The sequence below is a fragment of the Brachyhypopomus gauderio genome, chromosome 3 (genome assembly GCF_052324685.1).
Source record: "Brachyhypopomus gauderio isolate BG-103 chromosome 3, BGAUD_0.2, whole genome shotgun sequence".
Lineage (NCBI taxonomy): Eukaryota > Metazoa > Chordata > Actinopteri > Gymnotiformes > Hypopomidae > Brachyhypopomus > Brachyhypopomus gauderio.
In genome coordinates, this window is record NC_135213.1 from 29,772,874 (window position 1) to 29,796,441 (window position 23,568).

At 40.6% G+C, this 23,568-nt stretch overlaps 1 protein-coding gene and 1 long non-coding RNA gene across 2 annotated transcripts; both read left to right on the plus strand.

Moving 5' to 3' along the window:
• Positions 1–137: 137 nt before the first annotated feature.
• Positions 138–16,949, plus strand: cspg4ba (chondroitin sulfate proteoglycan 4ba). The gene is made up of 10 exons (XM_077001056.1): positions 138–368; positions 2,549–2,712; positions 3,483–7,055; positions 7,220–7,693; positions 8,014–8,190; positions 10,142–10,340; positions 10,827–10,958; positions 12,718–12,890; positions 13,267–13,447; positions 13,649–16,949. Exons 1-10 carry the CDS (start codon positions 311–313, stop codon positions 15,667–15,669), a joined length of 7,152 nt encoding a protein of 2,383 aa, XP_076857171.1. The 5' UTR covers positions 138–310; the 3' UTR covers positions 15,670–16,949.
• Positions 16,950–18,026: 1,077 nt separating this feature from the next.
• Positions 18,027–23,487, plus strand: LOC143509809 (uncharacterized). Its single transcript, XR_013129785.1, has 3 exons — positions 18,027–18,661; positions 20,766–21,038; positions 21,569–23,487. It is a non-coding gene; the product is annotated as an uncharacterized LOC143509809 (long non-coding RNA).
• The last annotated feature ends 81 nt before the right edge of the window (positions 23,488–23,568 follow it).

The following is a 23,568-nucleotide window of genomic DNA, read 5'->3' on the forward strand; positions in this document are numbered from 1 at the left end:
ATCACTTTGGAGACAACGAGCAATGGTTGTGCACTAAAATGTAGATATTAATGCTTAATGTAAGCAATTACGCTGATAACAAAAACAAATCTCACGGCACAGCCGCACGGGGGTTCATAGCACGGGGAACGCTCGAGTGGGCGGAGCCTCTGAGCCAGGCTTTCCACGGGCTGCACTCAAGTTTGCTAATGGATTTTAAAGTGAAGAGTTTTTGAGTATTTTTTCCACTAGCTCACAGACGAAATGGCACAAATCCTTCTGGGATTCAATTCCTGTCCGTAATGAAAATAACATTTTGAAACGGCTGAAAATGAAGACTCTGTTTTTATACGGACTACTGTCGCTTTTGGTCGGAATAGCTGAAGGAGGTAAGTTCTTCAAAGTTTCCTCAAATCGCTATAAAACATTTAAGGCAACACATTGCAGTAAATATAGAATCCGGTGTTTGCACTGATGAGTTAATGTATCACACTGATGTAGGGAGAAGGCTGTTTAGTGCTTATCCGAGACGCGCCGAACAATGCCATCAGAATGTGATACGCTTACCTACAGCTAACTTTGAGTGGATGTTCTGTAGGGTGTTCTGTAGCTGCATTAAGGTGAACCGAGGCCGGCCATTTCTGTTCGATCTGTCCTGGTTTCTTCAGTCACGTAGTAATCCATCTACATTCTCATAACGGAAACTCACACCATAGTAATTAATGATATAATGTCACAATTAAAATATGAAGCCTAAAACAAGCCCAAACCCCTTAAAATGATAAAGAATTATGAACGAGAGATATATAACTATATTGGATTAGTTATATTATATGTACAGTATCTTTCCCAGGATCCACAAAAAGGTGGCTTATTTAATTTATCTGTAAATGTGCCATATTTGTCAATTGTGATTTTTCACCGCTTTTACCCATCTGTGCAGTTAGAACACACACACACACACACACACAAGTGATTACTAGGGGGCTGTGGTGCACACATGCTCAGAGTGTTGGGCAGCCCTAGCCCGGAGCCGTTGGGTTTGGGGGTAGTTGGGGTTAGGTGCCTTGCTCAAGGACACCTCAGTCATGGCCTCAGGTCTGGGAATCGAACCCACGACCCTCCGGTCACAAGACCAGTTCCTACCACCAGACCATGACTGCCCCTAATGACTGTAAATGCATGGACATGCTCTCTCCTAAGAGAAACATGTGCTCAAGTCAGCCTGCTAACTTCCAACTTCCAACTTGGCTTGTGTATTTCCAAGAGCTCCCGATTAAATTAAAGAATGTTATCGATAATGTGTGTGGCCTTCTTAAACAAATCTATAAATGGTAATAATGGTTATAGGCTTGCTGTTGCTGTGTCAGTGGAGAACACTCAGGACAGGGCCAGATGGAGGAGTTTGATCTGCTGTGGCGACCCCTAAACGGGAATTGCCGAAAGAAGAAGAAGAAGAATGGTTATAGGCCTGCTGATACATTACAAATGACAAATTCTGATTTTCTTGTGGAATGCAGATTCATCCAAAAATTTCAGATGACATTTTTGCAGGTGGGCTTTATACCTATGAGTTCACCAGTGTCAGATAAATGGCTTAATTTCCTGTGTGATGACATGCCCTGTCTACTTGATGACTGGCCTGTCTTTAAGGTCTATATGACATTTTTCCAGAAACAATGTAATTACATTTCTGCCAACATAGTGGTCTCTCTTTTTCATAAACATATCAGACAGATTCATGTGACTGATCCAGCTGGGTGGAGTTTACCAGAACCAAAAGTGTTCTGATGGGTGCACACAAACTGTTTCTCATCCTGGTGTTAAAGTAGATAGTACATGAAACAAACCTAATACTCATGAGGCCCCATGAGAGTTTTAGGCACTGAGGTAACACCTTTGAAGAGGAGCAAATGAGAGTGCAGAACACATTATGGATATTACAGGGCAATGCTGAGGAACAAACCTGAAAACAGCTGCGATCGGGGGCTCCTGTGTGGACAACAGGGCTAAGGCCAAAGGGCCAGGTTAGTGTGTTATGATGAGAAGAAGTTGTCATTAGGGCTGAGCTTGTCAGAACATGCATGGCTGTATAACAGTGCCTGCTGGGAGCCAGCAGGCCTCTGCCGTAAATCAGAGTGCAAACCTCCTGCAATTTATTTTCACGGGAGTTGTCATGTCATGTGAAACTTTAGACTTTATGTTAAAAAATAAGGGAAATATTCCAACACTGAAGGCTACCACTTTCATTCAGGTTATAGTTTACATTCAGGAAATAGTTTAGTCAAAGGTTTAATGAAAGTTCAGCAAAAAAGTGGAAGTATTCAGCAAATCCGTTGTTGTTGGAGTCTTCATGAAGCCTTCAGGAGCCTAAAGTCCAAAACAGGCCCCTTAGATTTCCATTATTCTGTATTAAACAAATACTATTTGTTGAGAAACTGTAGGAGATAAAATGCACATAAAACGCACAACTAACATTTGACTGACAGTGAAGGCATTTACATTTTACATTTATTAACACTGCATTTACACCCTATAAAACAGCAGGTTATATTCTCCTTTTCTTCAGCCTCTTTCTATGGTGATGGATATGTGCATCTGAAGACGGTGGAGATATCTGGGCATAACACGCTCAGAATGCGTTTCCGCACCTCTAGCCAGAGAGGCGTGCTCTTCCTGGCTGCGGGGCAGACGGATTACCTCCTGCTAGAGCTGAGCTCTGGCCAACTACAGGCAAGTCATGTAGGCCTCAGAGCTCATAGACAGGTCCTAGGTTTTAGAGGGTAAGACTCACTGCCATGCAGCCTGTCAGATGCCTTCAGGTGATCACTGGGAGAATCAGAACAAAGCTGAAGTTTATGATGCATCCATGAATCATCCAGATCTGCTACTGAAGTGTAGAACAAAAAGAACAAAGAAAACAAAGAAAGACAGCAGCCAAAATGATGTGGTTATTTTACTGTGTCACAAAAAATGTGCCTGAAAGGTATAGCAAAACTTTATACATTATTAATCAGTTGTTATTCTGTTTAATAGATTTAAACTCACTTCAAGTCTTGTATGATGTTGTAAGGTTTAGGCTATATATGTAGTGTTTTGTTTGCACTATTTTAGTTACTAAAGAATGTCAGCTATGATGACATCATGAGAGAATAAACTACATTTAGTGCAAGATGCCAGGGTCCTCATAAAGGTTAAATCAGATTACATCGGCACATTCTGCAGATGTGTACAAATGAAATAATCAGGCCTTCAAAAAAACTTTTAGTTATGTTTATTTTAAGTGTCAGATAGGTTTATATTATTGTCTCTATGTTGGAACTTATACTTGGAAAGTGTCCAAAGGACTGTTGATTATTGCCAGGGTAGTGTTTACATCTAACTACTCCTATTCTGGGATCCTCGTCATGGATGGATCATCATGTTAATGGATGGATATGTGTGTGTAATTGAACATTTCAATTTTTGGCCATGCGTAACAGTGGTTTGATCTTCATGTATAGGTAAGGTTGGATCTTGGCTCTGGGGAGAGGATTCTGCGCTCAGACAGGCGGACCCCACTGAATGACTTTGCATGGCATACGGTTGAATTTCTCCATGACCGGCATAATGTCACCTTCACTGTGGACAAGCATTTCCAGACCACACAGAAACTACCAAGTCGACAGCAAGAACTCAGCATCAAGGATGGTCTATATGTTGGTGGGGCAGGAGGCTTGGACAAAGTCTATCTCCCTAGTGATCTTATCGGCTTTCGCGGGTGCCTTGAGGAAGTGGTGTTCAATCAACACAACCTCCTCTCCTCACTTAGGTCATACTCTGGCTTAAAGAATGTCTATGAGGTTTCCCTTGGATGCAGCCCCCAGTTCTTTGCTAATGAAGATGACCCGATCAGCTTTTTTAGTTCCAGGGCATACGTCTCTCTTCCTACTTGGTCTGCACAACATGAGTGGCTCTTTGAATGCTCTGTACATACCTCAGCTAAAGAGGGAATCATTATGTTCAGCTCTGCCCGACAGGGAGACTTTGTAACCATGGAGATTCAAGAAGGCTTGTTAGCTGCTGTGGTGGGGAGAGATGGTGTGAAAACAGAACTACGATCTCTAACTTTCATCAATGACAAAAAGTGGCACTATGTTAAACTCTACTTTACGTCCAAAACTTTGCAGCTAACTGTAGACACAGAGACTGTGAAGTCTAGTATAATTTCCAAATCAAAAGCCCTGCAGTTAAAAGGCTTTCTTTTTCTCGGGGGGGTTGACGATAGCACTCGTGCTGAAGTGAAAAAGGTCGGCTTGGCATCAGTGGCTGGGAAGCGCATTAAAGGTGGCTCCTTCAAAGGATGTTTTAGGAATGTCAAGGTCAATGGTGTCTCAACAGGACTTCCCAATGCTGTGGTAACCAAAGACATCTCCATTGGCTGTGAACCAGAGAAAGATCTTGAGATGAGCACCACTACGGGCCCAGCCACTGTGTCTGGGACCTTTCTCGGCACTGTCACTGAGTTACCCCCTATAGATATGTCCACTCTTGCGCAAGGGCTCGTCAAGAAGTATGGGCAAAATTTCGTGCAGCTTCGAGACCTTGTTGTGCCAGAGGGTGGACGTGGATCCTTGGACTCAAAACATATAAAAGTCAATTTGGATTTCAAAAAGCTCGGCATCCGCCAGTCTCAGATCACATTCAGGATTGAAGAGCAGCCAGTGCACGGCCAGCTTAGGTTTGATTTGGACCAGGAGCAAGAAGAGAACACGTTTAGCATGCTGGATCTGTGGCATAGCAGAGTGATGTACATCCATGGAGGTTCTGAAGACCCACACGATCACTTCATGTTCTCTGTGTTTTCCAGTAGCAGAAAAGAAACACCAAGCTATCTGAAGGGACATAAGTTGTACAGATTCAATATTACAGTAACACCCACTAATGACGCCCCTGAACTGAGTCTGCCTGAGGGGAATCTCTTTGTTCTTCTTGAGAACTCTAGAAAGAAGCTCAGTACCAATGTGTTGAAAGCCACAGATGTAGACAGCAGCTTTGCAGACTTGGGTTATTCTGTATTGGGAAATCTCAATGCCGATGCTGGGTTTTTGGAAACGGAAGATAACCCTGGTCAGTCTGTCAGTTCCTTCCCTCACTCTGCTCTAGTAGCTGGAAAGATTAACTATGTCCACACAGGAGTAAGGAATTCTAGAATAGCCTTGAGGGTTAGTGATGGAGAGAAAGTCAGCAACACAGTGGTGCTAAGAATTATGGCTGTTGGATTGGTGTACACCGTTGCAAACAACACTGGGCTGGAGGTGACTCAAGGAGAAATGGGTATAATAAGCACCAATCAATTAGCTGTACAAACCAATGCAGTGAGACAAGTGGTAGATGTTCGTTATGATGTTATTGATCCACCAAGGTTTGGTGAGCTGCAGAGGCTCCACTCTGATGGAGAATGGAAGTTAACTAATTATTTCTCTCAGAAAGTTTTGGAGAAAGCACGCTTGAGGTACCTTAGCACCTTTAAGGCTGTTCAGTCAGGTAACATTAATGATCACTTCAAGTGTAAAGTCACAATTGCGTCAAAATCCACTGAGCAGCTGGTGTTTACCATAAAAATAAAATGGATAAATTACACTATAGAAAGGAATGAAATGGTTGAAATGGACAAAATTAGGAGAATAACAATTGATCCACAGCATCTGTATGCAACAGCAAATGGTGTGAACGTAACTGAGGATGAGCTATATTTCAGGCTCCTCTCTTCTCCAAATAAAGGAATACTTTTACTGAATAAACAGGAGTTAGAGGAAAATTCTTCATTTAGTCAAATGGATATTACCAATATGAAAGTGGAGTATCAGCTGGTGGATAGACCAACTGAGGATACAAGTGACAACTTTGAATTCCAAGTGTTCACCAAATATGCCCACTCAACCAACCATATATTCACGATAAATATCAAGGCAGACATCAACAGCATTTTCATAAAAAACAAAGGACTTTCTCTCCTTGAAGGTGAGAGCAAACTCATCACAAAAGATGAGTTGTTTGCTGAGACACTAAGTACTAAAGAAATGTACTACACAGTTACTAAGAGTCCAAAAAATGGCAAACTAGCACGAATCAACCTATCCAATTCATCCAAGGAGTTTGACAAACTAGTCTCTTTCACGTATCAAGATATCTTAGAGGAGCGTCTTATGTATGTTCATGACAACAGTGAAACAACTCATGATCAGTTCAGTTTTATAGCCTCTACAAGTCCACTAGCCAAGATCTCTGTGAATGAAGATGAGGTTGGCTCCAAAGAAGGTTTGTTCAACATCTCTATACAGCTTCTTAATGATGAAAAGCCTGTTCGCACCGTGGACAAAGTTTTCCATGTTGTCCGAGATGGCCAAAAACTGCTGACTGTGGATGACCTGTGTTACCACGATGGTGACTCAGATTTCAGTGATGGACAGCTTATCTATACCCGCCGTGGTATACCTGTGGGAGATCTGGTGCTTGTGAACGATACTTCTCACAAGCTGTACCAGTTTCGCCAAGAAGACCTTGAACAGAAGCGTGTTTTGTTTATTCATCGTGGTGCAAGCTCAGGCCGCTTTGTGTTCTTTGTTTCCGATGGGAAGCACTATGTTTCCTCTCTGCTGGATATTAGCACCCAGGACCCATACCTGAAGGTTGCCAACAATACAGGGTTGCTGGTCCAGAAGGGGCACGCCAAGACATTCAGCAACGCCAATTTTAGTGTGATCTCAAACCTGGACATCAGAGAAGACAGTGAAATCACATTTGAGATTCATGATGGTCCAAAACATGGCGGGCTGTTTTTAAAAGACAAGAAAATAGATTTTTTCAACCAACATATGTTGAAGAATATGTTGCTGTCTTATCGCCATGATGACAGCAAGACTTTGGGTGACTTTTTCAGTGTCCTAGTGAAAGCAAAAGGGTTGCACCTGGAAGCCAAAATCAGTGTTAAAGTGTACCTGGAAAAACACCAGAGACCCCCTGCCATTTTTCACCACAAACCCTTGCTGGTAGAAGAGGGAAAGCCCGTGAAGATTGAACATACAACACTCGAGGTAATTTATTATTAAATGTTTTTCATGATTGGCTTTGGTTTAGTGTATTTTTCACTTTTGTATTTTCCTGCTTAACAGCATTGATAACTTTGCATAACATTGTGATATTTATCCATTGATTTATCCACATAGATGTCATGTGTTTGTTGGCCTTTATTTTCCAGGTCACTCATGAAGCAAATATCCCTTCAGAGATCATCTTCAGTGTCAAAGTTGCTCCAACTTATGGATACCTGCGTGTTTTTGTTGATGGTGAAGATAGATACCAGGGAACTGAGGAAAAGCCATTGGTGGCCTTTACACAACAAGACATTAATGCTGGCAACATTCAGTATGTACAGATAATGCCCAACCAAGTCAACGACTCTTTCATTCTGGAAGCCAGCAATGGAGTTGCAGAAGTCAGTGACATCATTTTGTATGTGGATATCATCCCTCACTTCATACCTGTTGAGGTCTCCAATATCACTCTGAAAGAAGGAGCAGCCAAGGCACTTACAGAAAACACCATCAGGGTCTCCAGTCAGCATTTTGCTGGCCTCCATTTTGTATACTTTGTGTCGGAGGGACCCATTCATGGTCGTATTGAAAATTCTCGTTTTCCAGGGATACCCACAACTTATTTTACCAGGAAACAGGTAAAATTTGAAAACGTTTAATGTAAAAAATCTATATTAAGACATTTAGTTATTGCCTGAAAGTAACTCTTTCTACAAAACATTAGTTTAATCAAACTGAGAGTTACAGTTGCTTATCACACAAGTCAGTCTATCACTGAAAGTGATGTATTACATTTTGAGTCAAGCATGTGTTTTCAGAAGTGATGCAACAGCCGTACTCCCAATTGCAATATAAATTCATTTGGTTTCATTTCATTTCAGTTCATTTAGTTTCAGTCATTATATAACATGTATTCATATTGTGATGCTTTTTTTTTGCTTTCATTACATTGACACAGGTGGAGCAGGAGTTTATCTACTATGTCCATGACAACTCTGAAACATTAGAGGACCACTTCACAATTACAGCCAATGACACAAACCTGAGGAAATATAGTGCGCCCCGGACAGTTTATGTCCAAGTCATACCTGTCAACGATGAGCCTCCGGTTGTCACAGCCAACAAAGTCCTCAGGGTGGGTGCACAATATCTTATTGCTTCACTTAATATACCTGATTTGGAAAGGTGTCTCAGGCTCTATTTACCATTTAGTGTAGAGTATGCTAACATAGCAAGATGCATTTGACAAAATCAAGCTTATATTTATAGCTTTTATTTGAGATGTATAGTTAAATTCTGGATTTAGTAGAGTGAAATTTCATACTGATATTTTTAAGTTAGATTTTAATTTACCCTGAGCACATCAGAGTAACACTTTTGATGAAGTGAGCAATTTTCATGTGCTCATGTACCGTCTCCAAAGGCAGGACAGACCTAATTTCAGGGGCACTAAGAGGGGATGGAAATCTCAGTCCCAGATTCTTTGGATTCCTCGTGGCATTCCATAGACAAGTTCTATGAAATTAAAGGATTAGTCTGCTGAAATATTGATTGAGTCTGCACAAAATAACACTGGCAACATGCGTTTTTCCCATGTTGAATTACTTACTAACTGGGGTATAATGTAAACCTATTTCACTCAGGAGACCACAGACTGAATTTCTATGAGGTTCTATGTCTTTTTTATATGGGTTTTGCTAATATATATAATATCCACAAGGGGGCTCTCTGCTTCTACATTTGACAACATTGTCATAAAGATAAAGTGTGCTATGCTTGTGGAAATGGTCTTGCCATACTGACACATTCACATATTCACAGGAAGTTCTGATGCATTTGTTCATACATGGATGCATACCAGTCATTTCCAGTCTCACCCTTACACTTGTTGACCTTACTCTCAAAGATTACATTTTAAAAAACCTGTTTCATCACCTAATTAATACTTAGGTTACAATCTCCACACATAATTCATATTTGGACTTTACAGAAATGACACACAGTGACAGTGCACTTACTTTGGAGTTCTTCTATAATAGAACATGAATGCATAAGCAACTGAAGTGATATGAGATTTCACAGGATGTTGTGGTTTCCTGAAAGCAAAGAAGATGACTCCGTCTCATTACTATATCACATGTAGTGAGTACTCTAACACATTTTGTAGGTCTACAGTCTGAAAATAGATTTATTTGGGATAAAGTTATGAATTCACACAACCTAGATCATTATATTAAAGTAGTGGAGGGGAATGATATAAAAAACAATTTGCAAATAGAACACACAACACATACTTTGTATAAGTATTCCCCACTGTTGCAGTGTTGATGAAACCCATATCCATTAGAAGTCCCGTAATTAGAAACTGCGACATTAAAACAATACAGTTCGTCCCTATAGTGAAGAACACCATCCCCACAGTGAAGCATGGTGGTGGAAGCATCATTTTGTCAGAATGCTTTTCATTAGCAAGGACTGAGAAACTGGAAATGGTTGAAGGCAAGATGGATAGACACAGATACAGTTCAGTCCTCGAGGAAAAGTTGTTTAATTGGGTAACAGATTGGGATGAGCATCTGCAAATTGTTGTTCAGCAACAGTCTCAGATGTGAAAACTCAGTTAGGGTCATTACTGAACAATGTTCATAACAACAATAGGGTGTTTTCACACTTTTCACACACACAACTGGAATATATGTGTGTGTGTGTGTGTGTGTGTGTGTGTGTGTGTGTGTGTGTGTGTGTGTGTGTGTGTGTGTGTGTGTGTGTGTGTGTGTATCCTCTAATGTACCTTCCAATTCAACAACATCAGAGTTTTATATATTTTAGATTTCCACTCCACCACAATAATTACATATAACAATATAAATATTAATAACAATGTATGAACTGCAGTGTAATTCCAGTAAATAATAAACACGCACTTTTTCATCAAGGTAAGGTAATAATTGTACAGTTTGCTTATTTCAGAAGGCAACTGGCACTTTATACAATAAATCTTAGAATCGGTTCTAGTCTGCTATATATTATAATTCTGCTTGTAATTTGATACTAGAGCTCACTATTATTCTTGTCCATGTGTTCAGGTTTGGGTTGGCTCTATCACACAAATCACCCAGGAAGATATGAACGCAGAGGATGAGGACAGTGAGCCAGAGGAGCTCCGATACATCACCACTCAGCCGAGTAATGGACACTTGGCACTGAAGAGCGCCCCCACCAGGCCAATCATGGACTTCACCCAGGCCGACATTGACCAGGGCCAGCTACTGTTTGTGCATAGTGGTAAGATGATCCACTATCCAGCAAGACGTTAAAAAACACAGATCATGTTCAGTTCACTTTCTCACTAAACGTAATCTTACGTGTTCTTTTGTGCCAGAAAATAAGTAATCATCAGGAAGTTATTTTAAGTTTGGTGAATCATTATATGACTAAATATGACTATATGATTATATGACTGATGGCATGATGTCAAGTATTAGGTGCTTAAGCAAGATTAGACAACATAAGACTGACAGTTGAAATGCTGTTTACTCATTGTTTTACAGGCACTGCTTAAAATCCAGCACAGTTGTCTTGCTTTTCTTTTGCTTTTGTCTACATGTCCAGGTGTTGATAGCAAATAGATTTAGCACAGCTTTTCAGTTATATCATGGTAACTTAAGAAATTGTAATTTTCCTCCATGTAAGTCAAACTACAATTACATTTTGCATTTTCTGAATAAACATCCTTTTTTAAAAATTGTGTTTTCATCTGGTGTTGTCCAGGTGCCATGGCTGGAGGCTTTCACTTCCAGGTCAATGATGGTGTGAACTTCACATCAAGACAGATATTCAGTGTCACAGCTCGTGCTCTGGTTCTTCATCTAGAAAAGAGTGGCCCCCTCAAAGTGTTTCCAGGTAAAAAAAAACTAAACAAAACTGTCAATTCATGTTAATCCTGGAGAATATAAAACAGCATACTATGTAGATGTAGATTGCACAAAGATTAGAAGGGAAGTCTGTCGTGTGTAGAGAAAGAGGGGGGCATTTGCAGAACATTCAGTACCATATGATAAACATCTTTATGTATGCTTTGGTAATGGAACACAGGACTAGCTGTTCTACTTCCCATTGGCACTATTAAGATTACATGGCAGTTCCAGACGAGGGCGTGGCATTTAGAGCCTTCCTTTAGCCGTACCAGTTCATATCCTCAGACGTGTCAAAAAAGGCTTCTTCCTTCCTCAAAGCTAAATCAGTCCCATGAGTCTGTGTTAGTCATTTGGTCTTATACCATCTAATCCTTTAACTGATTGTATAATACATGAAATCCATGCAACAACACATAGTGTAACTTTCTGAGTAGTAAACAGGTTGATGTGAAATGATTGCGGGTGTCATTTTGAAACTCTTAGTCATAGTCCAGATTTAAAATCCAGAGCTGAGAACAGCTGCCCACACATAGTATTGTCTGGGGAAATATGCATAGCAGCTGTAGGACGTCTTCTCTCTACTGTAGGATATACTGGCAGTAAGTTATGGGCACATTCAGGAGGGGGTTTCAGGCTCTGTCTGGTATCTGCTATTACACTGGGCTACATCAGATGTTGACCATACTTTACTGTGACGTGGGAAAGGGTGCAGTGTCTGCTATATTTTCACAACTTTCTGCTTAAGTGACAACCCCCCCGCTACATTCTGCCCTAGGGTAGAATGTCTGTTAAACAGCTTGCCACAATCACTTGTGTATACATTAGGCCAAACAGACAAAACTGACTAAAAAGAGAAAGAAAAGGTCAAGTTAAACATTGTGTTAGTCTTGTTTCTTCCCTTCCTTTTATTTTTGTTAATTCATTCATTATTTTTGTTAATTCATTCCTTCTGTCGTTAATGATGTAAGCGTAAATGCTTCTGGTCTACCTTTATGTCTGGCTTTTAATCTGCTGTTCCTGTGGTCATTCTGCGAGGAGTGATGTACGCGGAGCTTTGTGGCCTTGACTAAATAAATAATGTAATGGTAGTGATAACGAGGAAGTGCCTCACAAGGTTATACAGTGCTGAAGTACAGCAAAAAAAGTGTCACGTTAACCCTTAGAGTGTTTGTGTCCAGCTAGATGTTATTAAAATGTTTGCTTGTTTTATATGTTTTGCTATTAGCTATATCGGTGTCACTGCGATGTATTCATTTCGGGTATAATTATGACATAAAAACTATATATATATGTGGAAACAGGAAGACCTTCATTTAGTTCTGATGAAAGACATTTTTGTGTGTCTACGGTGGAAAGGGAAATGCTATGGCTGTATTTTAGCAGTATTCCCCTGAGTAAACCTTCAAACTGTCCCTCTACCATTACTTTAAATGTGGTAGAGAGAGCTAAAACAGAATCCTGTTTGTTCTTTCTAAATCTACTTATGTTTTGGAAGCTGTGGATATGAAGTAGGGACCCTTAATTGGCATAGAAGTTTGGCTTTTCCTGCTATCCATAGCACAGATATACGCAAGTGTATGGAAGGTAATGCCACTGATAGCTATAGCAGTCAAACATCAAACAATCCAAGCACACAACAGTGTGGTTGTGTTTATAGCATATGCCAGTCATTTGCTGTTGTTTTGTCTGCATTTTCACCAGCTGTAGTGTGTTCAGGGTAATGTTTATTCCTGCTCCCCATATAGGCTCTTTAACTTCCATTTCAAAAGAGGTCCTCAGAGCAGTAACCAACGATGATAAACGCGGCTCAAACCGCACCATTCTTTTCACTGTCATTAATCCGCCGACATTTGGAAAACTGATGAATGTGAAGGCAGCTGACCCCAAAACAGAGATTACATCCTTCACACAAAAAATGGTGAGAACTGTAAAACCTTGTGTTCTATCTATGGAATAGTGCAAGCTAATAAATTATGAATTTGTTTCCCATCTGTGATCCTCTCGCTGAAAGGGGATGTTGTCCATTCTTTGGATAGTTGCTGGGGGAAGGGTAAATCAGGAGATTGCCTGAATCTTGTAGTTCAGTCCTGCTGGGGGGGACTGTTATAGTGGTTTATGGGAAGATGGACTTAGCATAGAATCTGGAATGGAATCATAAATTGAATAGTTATTTATTTATATTACATTACAAGCTCTGAGAGTTTCTAGCATTTCATATTTTCTACCAGAGTATCTAATATCTTGCCATAAAGCCCAAAATGATATTTCACCTGTGATGTATACAATCATTCCAGGTAGACCAAGGTGAGGTGGCATATGAACAGAATGTGAACTCGGTGGAATGGGTGTTATTAGACAAGTTCACATTCACCGCGTCATCACCGCCTGCTAGCCTTGAGGATCAGACCTTTGATATTCATATCTCTTATGAAAACGCTGAACCTGAACGACAGTCAGTCCTTCTGAAAAACACAGGTACAAAACCTATAGATTCACTGTTCTCAGCTCCCTCTGACATACATTATTTACATTAGTGATGTTAAAAAAAGTAAATTCAACCATTCATTTATTATTCAGTACTAGTGGTACTAATTATTAAGTAATTAATTATTTACTTCATAGGCTATATCTGATTTCATCCAAGAAGTATTAAGAATAATGTGTTTTATGTTCCAGGGGCTGTGGTAATGGAAGGACACAACATCGTTATTGACAAAGCAATGCTGGATGCATCTAATCTCCTTACCAAGCAGCCTGAGCCACGTCGCCATTCTTACGAGGTTTGGTATCAGGTCGAGTCTTTGCCTCAACATGGTGTCATTGTTGTTGGCGAAAGGAACCTCACAAAGGAAAAATCCTTCTTCTCTCAGTTCATCTTGAACAAATATGGAATAACCTATCAGCACGACGATTCGGAAACCTTACATGACCATTTTGTCTTCAACGCTTTCCTCAACCTGAAGAGCAAGCCTGCCCAACTCCCTGCAGATGACAGGGAAGTGGTGGAGGAGGTGTTCAACATTACTATCAGCCCAGTGAATGATCAGCCACCCGTCCTGAAAACCAAGGCTCCGAGCCTCAAAGTAGTCCAAGGGGACGTTGTGGCTCTCGGACCCAGCCATTTGAACGTGGTAGACTTGGACAACCCCCCTGATCAAATTCAGTATACTGTGATCAGTAGACCTAGCAATGGTTACCTTGCTCTTGCAGGAAACTTGAATGTATCAGCTGATGCTTTTTCTCAAGCCCAGATCAACAATGGCGAGGTCGTCTTTGTCCAAGATGGCAGCCCTATGTCTGGGGTGTTCTATTTCAGTGTCACGGATGGCCAACACCGTCCAGTCTACAAACTCTTTAACTTGGAGGTGCTGGAGATCGCTATATCACTTATCAGTCATACAGAGGTGGTGTTGGAACAGGGGCAAACAACAGTGGTGCTCAACGAGTCACATCTGACTGCAGTGACCAATGGGAAAAACACCACAGTCCACTACAAAATAACATCTCCTCCAAGATATGGTAAACTCCTGTTGGACAATGAAGAGGTTTCTGCTTTTGATCAGGGGGATCTGCAAACACTCAGACTAAGTTATCACATGGTCAATCTTGTGTCCTCCCAGGATAACTTTGAGTTCACCGCCTTCACATCAGAGACAAACCTGACTGATCAAGTAGTTAATATCACTGTAAAACCTTTGATAAGGTATGGAGAAAGTGTACAGATTCCAAATGGAATCCGCAGTAAGCTCAGGGCAGATTATCTGAATGTCTCTGAACTTGCATTGATGAGTGGCAGTGATCCACTATTTGAAGTCCTGTCCCCTCCGATGTTTGGCAAGATTTTATACATAGAACCCAACAAGGGTAACGATGCCGAAGATGTGAGGGCATTTGTTTTTAGTGAACTACAGCAAGAAAAACTGGCAATTGAGGTAAAGGCAAACCTTACTGGTGTCCAGGTGGTCAATGACTCGTTCAGATTTATTGTAAAAGCTGACAATCTCCAACCTGCAAATGGGGAATTTTTCTTCACCATTGTGCCACTTGATTCTGCTCTCATGATCACGGCTCTCCCATCATACACAAGTAGTCCTGTTTCATCAGGTCTGACAACAGTGATAGGATCTGGTCTCCCTTCCACATCTTCTTTAGTTCAAATCTCACAGCAGGTGACCAAGGCTGTGCCAAAGTTTAAAGGCCGCAGTCGCTGGGGTAGCTCAAACCATGGCAACACAAATGCGAGTACTATTCCTAAAACAACTCGTGGACAGGAAATCATTCCTGTGGGGCACACTCCAGTAAGAGTTGAGTCAGCACCCCGGGGAAGCTCCACCAACCCAATGATCATTGTTCTTCCATTGCTAGCTCTTCTGCTTCTGGTAATAGTGGTAGTGCTGGTGCTGCTCTTGAGGCGAAACCAGCAGAAAAAGCAGAAACCTGTGATGGGTGCGTCTGTCACTCCAGCAAGTCCTAACAGCAGGTCCCATCAAGGCCACTCGGAGAGGAACACGAAAGTTCCTTTAGTGACCGTCACCCCTCTCAGCCCAAGCAACCCCGGTAGTCCAGCCCTGACTAAACTTCGGACAGGGAGTGGAAACACTGCTTATGGGCCATCCATGGCTCTCTGCACCTTAGACACCTTAGAGTTCTGCAGTACCACTAAACCCACCTTGCAGCACAATCAGTACTGGGTGTGATGGGCTCCTCTGCTGTTTGCCAGTCTCAGGCATGTTGTTATTTGATGGCTGTAATAATGTTAACCTCTTTGAATCTAAGACGCAACATTTTTTGTTTGATTTGTTTGTAGGTGTTATTGTTGCTCCGGTTGGGTCACTTTGTTAACATTTGATCTCTCTTTTTAAATGACCAGTATGATGTGCAGTAAAACTGCATTTGAGTTGGATATGTATAAAAAAATACTTCATTTCTTTTGAACTCAAAGTTCATCCACTCTTAAACAAACTGACTAGAATATATTTGGTCTATACACAAAACATACAAAAAATATGTATCAAGTCTTGTGTGCATGCCTACCTCCACATGCACTTTTTGCACACATACCTACTCCAAATGAAATAATACCTTTGTAGCATATCCTGAAAGACCTTCAATTTCAAACGTTCATGATGGGATTTCTGGAGGAATGTCAGTGCATTGATTTAACGTCCCATTCCACACTACCCACGTGGCTCCTCTGCTGTTTGTTTCCTGGGTTGTACGAATTTGTCACAATGTCAGAAATTGTAAATAGGACAAAAAGCTTGATGACAAGCTGATGACATTACACTGATTCAGGGTTCTGTAAAAGCCCTTAGTAAAATTGATGCTTTGACTTCTAGTCTCGGCAGCCAAGGTTGGGGCTTGTAGTCCTGACCCATCTCATTCCTGCCAAGCCAGCAAATGACCTATGCTGCAGATTATTATACACTGAAATATGTAGAAGTGCATTACGGTACTCTATGCTTTTATGCTGATGATATTTAATAACCTGAAGATATTTATTTATAAATGTAGGATTAGTTAAACACTGTAACTTTGTGATACACAAAAGAAACTTTATTTAAAACAAACTATGGTGTACATACTTCAATGACTGTTAATAATCCATTATAATTATCTACATTTTTATATTCTCAGGAATTAGAAGATTACATTAGACACTGAGCTACATTTATTCAGTTTTCTGGATATCTGTTTATCACCATAATGTCATGAAATGTTATTGGCACTGATCTTTGCATGTAAAGGAAAAACACTATTACTTGAACTGTACTCTTATGAAGTGAATATGTGTTTAATGTGGTGAGCTACTGAAGGTTATTGCATTGCAGTTGTTTTACTGGAGACATGGGTATACCTTTCTATAATGCAACATATATGGAGAAATAACCTGTGTGAAATCACTTCAGTTTAGTTTATGATTTATCTTCTGTCACATTTAATATAATGTATAAAATAAAATGGTGGATTACAAATTACACATTGTATTGGTTAATAAATAGCCGATATACTGCACTAAACTGAATTATTAGAGAGTCAACGTGCTGGTCTCTTTTTCTCTCCTTTAACCTGGTTACCTTGTTTACCTCATTGTATGTAAACGTTTTCAAACATCTTAAATGTTATGAGGCATATAGACCAAATGATTTTATTAAAACCCTATAGTGGGTCCATTGAATTGGATGACTGAACACAATATATTACTGTCCACAAATCACTGATGGTACATCTTGGCAGTTGTCCACTGCTCCCAGATTTCAACTGACTAGTAAAGGATTTGCACACAAGCCCCAAACATATGTATATATTATTCAGGGCCAGGGCGCCACGGGGGGGCGAATGGGGGCGTCGCCCCCTCAGTCGAGGTGTCCCGCCCCCTCAATGTAAAAAATAAGACCCATTTATTTTACAACAATCGCTACATGGTGCTCCCTCGGCCGCACGACAATCGTTACATTGCTCCAATGTACGTTTGTCTTTGAGGCAACACTGCACATTTAACTTCATACTCATCTCGAGTATTACACTTGAAGAGCAAAATAACAAAAGGCTCTGTTGTGTGTGTGTGTGTGTGTGTGTGAGAGTATACACTACACACAAAAAGTTAGGGATAGTTGGCTTTTGTGTGAATTTCAGGATTAACCTAAAATATATTTTAGAGGTGAACTTAATGTGACATTCTCTAAACATTTCAATGTACATGTCCAATGTTTCAGTACTTTTTACATCCATGAATTGACCAATAAATATCCAATATTACAATTGGTAAACGGTCCTCATCATGCTGTTCACATTTTGACGTCATGAGACTAAGACGACACCTAACAATGAGATCAAGAGAACTTCACCGTTGAGAGGTTTCAAACAGGATGTTCTCAGACAGAAGTGACCACTGGGCTTAAAGTGTCACAGAGTGTTATCAGCAGGTTACAACAGAGATACAGAGAGACTGGAAGAGTCACTGAAAGGCCTAGAAGTGGACGTCCTTTGGCCACGTCCCACTCTGATGACCATTGTGAACAGTGCCCTGCGGAAACGGATGATGAATGCCACACAACTCCAGGCACATTTAAGAGAGGTGAGAGGCACCCAAATGTCATGTCAGACCATTCGAAACCATTTAAATCAGAGAGGCGAGACCTGTAAAGATACTGGACCACACCACCAGACACAGGCGTCTTCATGGGCCAGGGAGCATTTACTCTGGACGAGGCACCAGTGGGCCTCAGTGCTGTTCACTGATGAAAGTCGATTCATGCTGAGCAGAAATGATAAACACCAATGACCAAAACACGAAGGATGAGAACAGAGAAAAGGTCTGTGGTCACCACCTGCAGAACCATGTTGACTGTCTGTTCCATTTGCACAACAGCAGGTGAAATTGCTTCACAATCAGTCTTGTTTCCTAACTAAACAGCTTGGTTTCATAGAAATGTGGTTGACTTGGAGTTACATTGTCTTGTTTAAGTGTTCCCTTTATTTTTTAGCAGTATGTGTACACACACACACACACACACACACACACACACACACACACACACAGCTTTTTGTGCATTTAATAGGCTGTTTTCCTTTGAAGTGCCTTTTGTTTCAGCATCTGGGATTCTTCTCTTCATTCAGCTAAAGTGTTACTGCAGGCACCATAGAGACAAGAGGAAATGAATATCCTTTCACCATCTAATTGCTATGGTATGTGTCTTCTTGTACTTAATTACTGTGGTTTCAGAAAACTGCTAAATGTGCTATCCGAACGTTGTTCCATTGAATTTAGTGAATTAACTACTCCATTTTCAAGGGAGACTGAAATGGGAGTGAATAAGTAGTGTAAGCAGTATTGGTACAGAGGAGCAAACAGTGTTGCAATGAGCGTTTGAGACGCTGCAAATAGGTGGGGAATTACTCAATCTTAACATACGAAACCTTTGCTGCAGGCAGTGCCTTAATGTTTTCTGTCGCATTACAACAGATTTAGCAGACATGGTTGTGCTATTTACTTCAGCAAATGCAAGAGAGATTTTCCGCACCTTTTATGAGGTGTGTTCTATGCCCATTGTGTGAGCCATTATCTTATATAAATTGTTAATGATCTTTGTGCTATTTGAAAAGGCTTGTGCTAAATGTAGCCTACAATACGAACCAGTATCTTAAACTGTCAGACTCCATTGAAACATCAAGAAGCGAAGGTGCACCAAATAGTTTCTATGTAAAACGAGTTATCACATCTACTTTTTAATTCCCCTTATACAATTTAAACATGACTACGACTTTTCTACATGTGTCAGTAAAGAGTGGCTTTGCTTGTTGAGTGGAGTGACCAGTTGGTTGTGTATAACTTAACCACCATGGCTTAAATAAGGAAAGAATATGTTCTCTGTCCCTGTCAGTTTAATATGTTAGCTCATGGCTGAGACGTGATTCATTATAGAAAATCCCATAAGGTACTAACTTTGCCAGTGTGACCAAAAACTGGACCTGTGCAACAGTGGAATCTCTCTCCTAGCTCCATGTCTTAATTAGATTCCATGTCATGCGGGGAGCTGAAATATTCTGAGGAAAAATGACAGTTAAGGGGAGATATTCTTTAGGTGACTCATAATGTGACAGGCAGTGTTGTGCTCTGGTGGTGGGCTAGAATCTCCATTCTCTGGTGTTAAGAGGCCAACTCATCATTCTTCCCACTTCTCATATTCACAAGACAAAATCTAATTTAGGTATCTAGTGTTCTCAACAAAGATTGATTTTGTTTTACAAAGATGAATTGATATATACTCCAGATGATACAATTTTCTCATAATGTTCCAAGAGATGGCTTACCATATTTGGTGATGTGTTATATTTTTAGACCAGAGTGAGCCTTCTTACATATGTGGTCTGGAACGTAAGAGTCAGCTAGCTAACTCGGGCAACAAACGGCTCTTGTAGAAAGTCAAGATTACCGACTTAACCTCAAGAGAGTCTGATTGTGACGTTTCATTTGCTCCATGACAGCTAGGCGAGTGCCTGAAACCTTATTGGCTGTGCCTTGTTTGCTGTGTCCATGCTGAAAAATACTTTCCATAAGGAGGGATTAAAGGAATTTTATAGCCAGAAATGATGATGGCGACTGTAGCAACAAACTGGTCATTTCACACCGTGCCTCAGCAAGTAGTCCTCATCTGAATAAAGATGATTTAAATTATTTAACGTCTGCTACAGTTGATTCACCACATGAACTGGTGGTTTTGTTAAAAATGTCAGTCACTTATTATGTATTATGCAATTTCATCTTTGGAAAATGAATCTGACATGTAACAGAGGCCTTATTATATTTTCTTATAAAGTAGCTACTTAAGGCATAATTTCTAGGCAGGCTTATTTTTGGCAGAGGGATCAGTGATATTTGTTGTCTGTTCATTGTCTGTTGTGATTATGTCATTAATAGTCAGAGATTTCTCTCACCACGATTCAAGGAAGCTCATCAACTGAGTGGGAGATTCAGGAGAATCAAAACATGCTGATGCTTGTTCATTTGCACATTCAGTATCCCTTTGGTTACTTGTAGTATCCAATCATATTGCACACTACTGTCCATTTTATGTCTTATGACAGATCAATTTAGCATCTCATCAAATAGACTGTAGATAATTTACATTGTAACTAAAATATACGAATGTTGTTTCAACTGAAAATCGGTACTTAAATTTAAAAACGAGGATGGCACAGTAGTTTTAAAATCTATGTAGCAACATGGAATAACAACCTTTTTCCCCCAGTTTACTGTTGTTGTTTTTTTTATCCTTTTTTGTGTTATTAGAACCATAAATCACTCTCTCCTCTCTGTGGAGCTACCAGCTACAACAGAGGAGTGTGTGTGTGTGTGTGTGTGTGTGTGTGTGTGTGTGTGTGTGTGTGTGTGTGGGTGAAAAACAGACCTCTTGGAGAGCAGCCAAAGGGTGGAGGAAGCAGTCAGCGTTTTTCAGACAACGTGAACGAGGCCCTGCTGGAGTGGGCTTCCTGTGCGGGGCTATAAACACAAAGGGCGAGTGAAGAATGCCCAGCTCTCCCACATTCCAGCGCTTTCCGCCAGGTACAGGCCACGCGCTCCTGTCACCTCTTGTCCCCTCCCGCCAATCAGAAATAATAGGGGAGTCTTGGCGTATCGGATATATGTAATGGTCTTTGGGAGCTTCGGAACATGACTACCATTCACTGACATGCACAACAATCTCGACCAGCATCAGTTCAAGAGGCCACTTTAAGAATTTGCATGAGTATATTTATTAAGTCTATTAACTGATGTTATCATATTAGGGGTTGTTAAATGCAAGTGGTCAGTGAGGTTAGAGATTTCCAGGCTGGTTTTTATGTGATTCACTTGAGAGTGGGCTGGTTGGGCTAATTACCCATCACACATGACTGCGATTGCCTCATGGGATATGAGTGTTAAGCAACCATGACAGAAAGTCTCAAGTCACCACTAAAAATGTTACCATCTACAAAATCATTTGGTACACAAGATAACTATTACTAATTTTTTGCTTTAAACATTGTGCCTATCGGTTTTATAAAAGAGGCTTTTAACAGAATCATTCATTGACTGAGGACGTTTTTCCTCAGATTATTACTGTCCTGTGTCCCTGGATGCTTTATCAGGGGTCGGAGCAGAGGCGTGATCTGCTGCTCCAGACACTGCTCTTTCTACGCCTACACAGGAAGGGAACAGGAAATGTTCAATGTATGTCTTAAGAAAGAAGTGGAACCAAATGATTCAGGGCACTAGCTGCACGAGGTCACACTGAAACTCAATCTTGTGACATCCTTCCCTGCTGACCACCTTTCTGAGCCTTATTTCCTCAAGGTGATGTTGAATCATCAGGAAGAAACGCAAGGTTCAGGTTTCCGTGTGAGGCGATCTTAGTCGTAAACAAGTTCAGAAACCAGTACAGATGCTACTGTGCTGGAGACCACCATAGTCCCCCCACACATTACTCTCTACTACTAACATAATCTCACTCTCAGCATTTCTTGAACAGGAAGAAAAGGTACAGATGTAACACAGTATTTTCTAGTTATGCAGAGTATTAGTTAATAACCTCTAGTAGCAGGCTGGGTGGTGTTATATTCCCCACCTTGGAGGGTTTCTAGACTCAATAGCGAGGGTGGGGCAATTGTGAACAATGGCCGTTCAGCACAAAATGTTATAGAAGGTGGAGTGCCTGGGGTTTTCCCAGAAGACATTCTGAGTAGTGTCAGTTTTATTGTGTTAACATGGCTTCAGTTTCCATCACCTCAGCAGGGTCAAGGACTCATCAAAGACCCTTAATTGGAAACAGCAAAGTTCTGGAACTTTGTGGGGGTTCTGGTAAATGTTGGTCAGTTTGGGTAAGTTTTAGAAAAAGATGAATGTTCTACAGAGTAATCACATATTGGGCAGATTAAAATAAATCACAAAAGCATATTACATAAAAAAAAAATAAGTATTCATAGACAATGTAATTTTCACTCTTTGAAGCCTGCTAAACAATTTTAAAAAGTCAAATAATTACTTAAGAAACTTGTATATCATAGTAGGCCTAACCTTTGACTTGGAGCCATATCAGAAACACGCAGATATCAAATATGTTGATTCAGAGAAGTGCTGAAGGGGAAATAACAGAGACACTGTTTGAGAATAGAAGCAACAATAAATTGAAGACACATTAAGCATATCTGATCACAACTCAGATGTGTCCTTACTGTGGATGCATGCACGGTCGCACAGACGCAGTCTACTACATTTGAGCCAAACATGCTAAATGATTTACTGAAAAAGTCATGCTATACAGCGCTGGTGTGAAATATGCACACAGAAATGTTGATTCTCATGTGGAGACGTGGGTCTGACAGCATTTAGGTGAGCACAGAGAGCCTTTCTGCAGCCATTTGGGTGGAATCTGCATGTTGTTTTCATTCTATGCCCTCTCCCTCTGACTCATGGCTGCAGTATTTAACACGAGGGTGGAACCGGAATTGGGCTTAATCTGAGAAAAAATCTTGGAACTCCAATTCAGTAGTTAGGAAAGAACAAAACGTACTGATGCCAAATTTTTAGCAGTCCACTCTATTCACCATTATGCTATAATTGTAACTCCAGTTATATATCGGACAGCATATGGTATAAGATTAAAGTAATGTATGTGTATTATTTCCTTTAAATGGCCACAGCCAGCCTCTCCACTTGGAAGCTTGTGTGTTCTATTCACGTGTGTGCTATATTTCCACCTAGCAATGGATATTAGTTCTAGTGACTTGAAATGTTCTCTTTAATGAAGAACCTCTTTGGAGTAGTCTGTAGTTTGGTCCCACATCAAGACATTTGCACAGCAGATGGGTTTGTTTTTAGTGATTCTGTAGTTGGTAACTGCATGAAAATTTAAGATTTAAATTCATTCAGAAATTGGACTTCTACTAGCGGGCCGCCCAGTGGAGGATGAGTTCCCTTTTGAGTCTTGGTCCTCCTAAGGTCTCTTTCCAATCTGCCTAGGGAGTGTTTCCTTGCAATTGTCACCCCTGACTTGCTCATTAGGGATCTGGCCCATGCAATTGTAAAGCTGCTTTGTGACAACATGTGTTGTAAA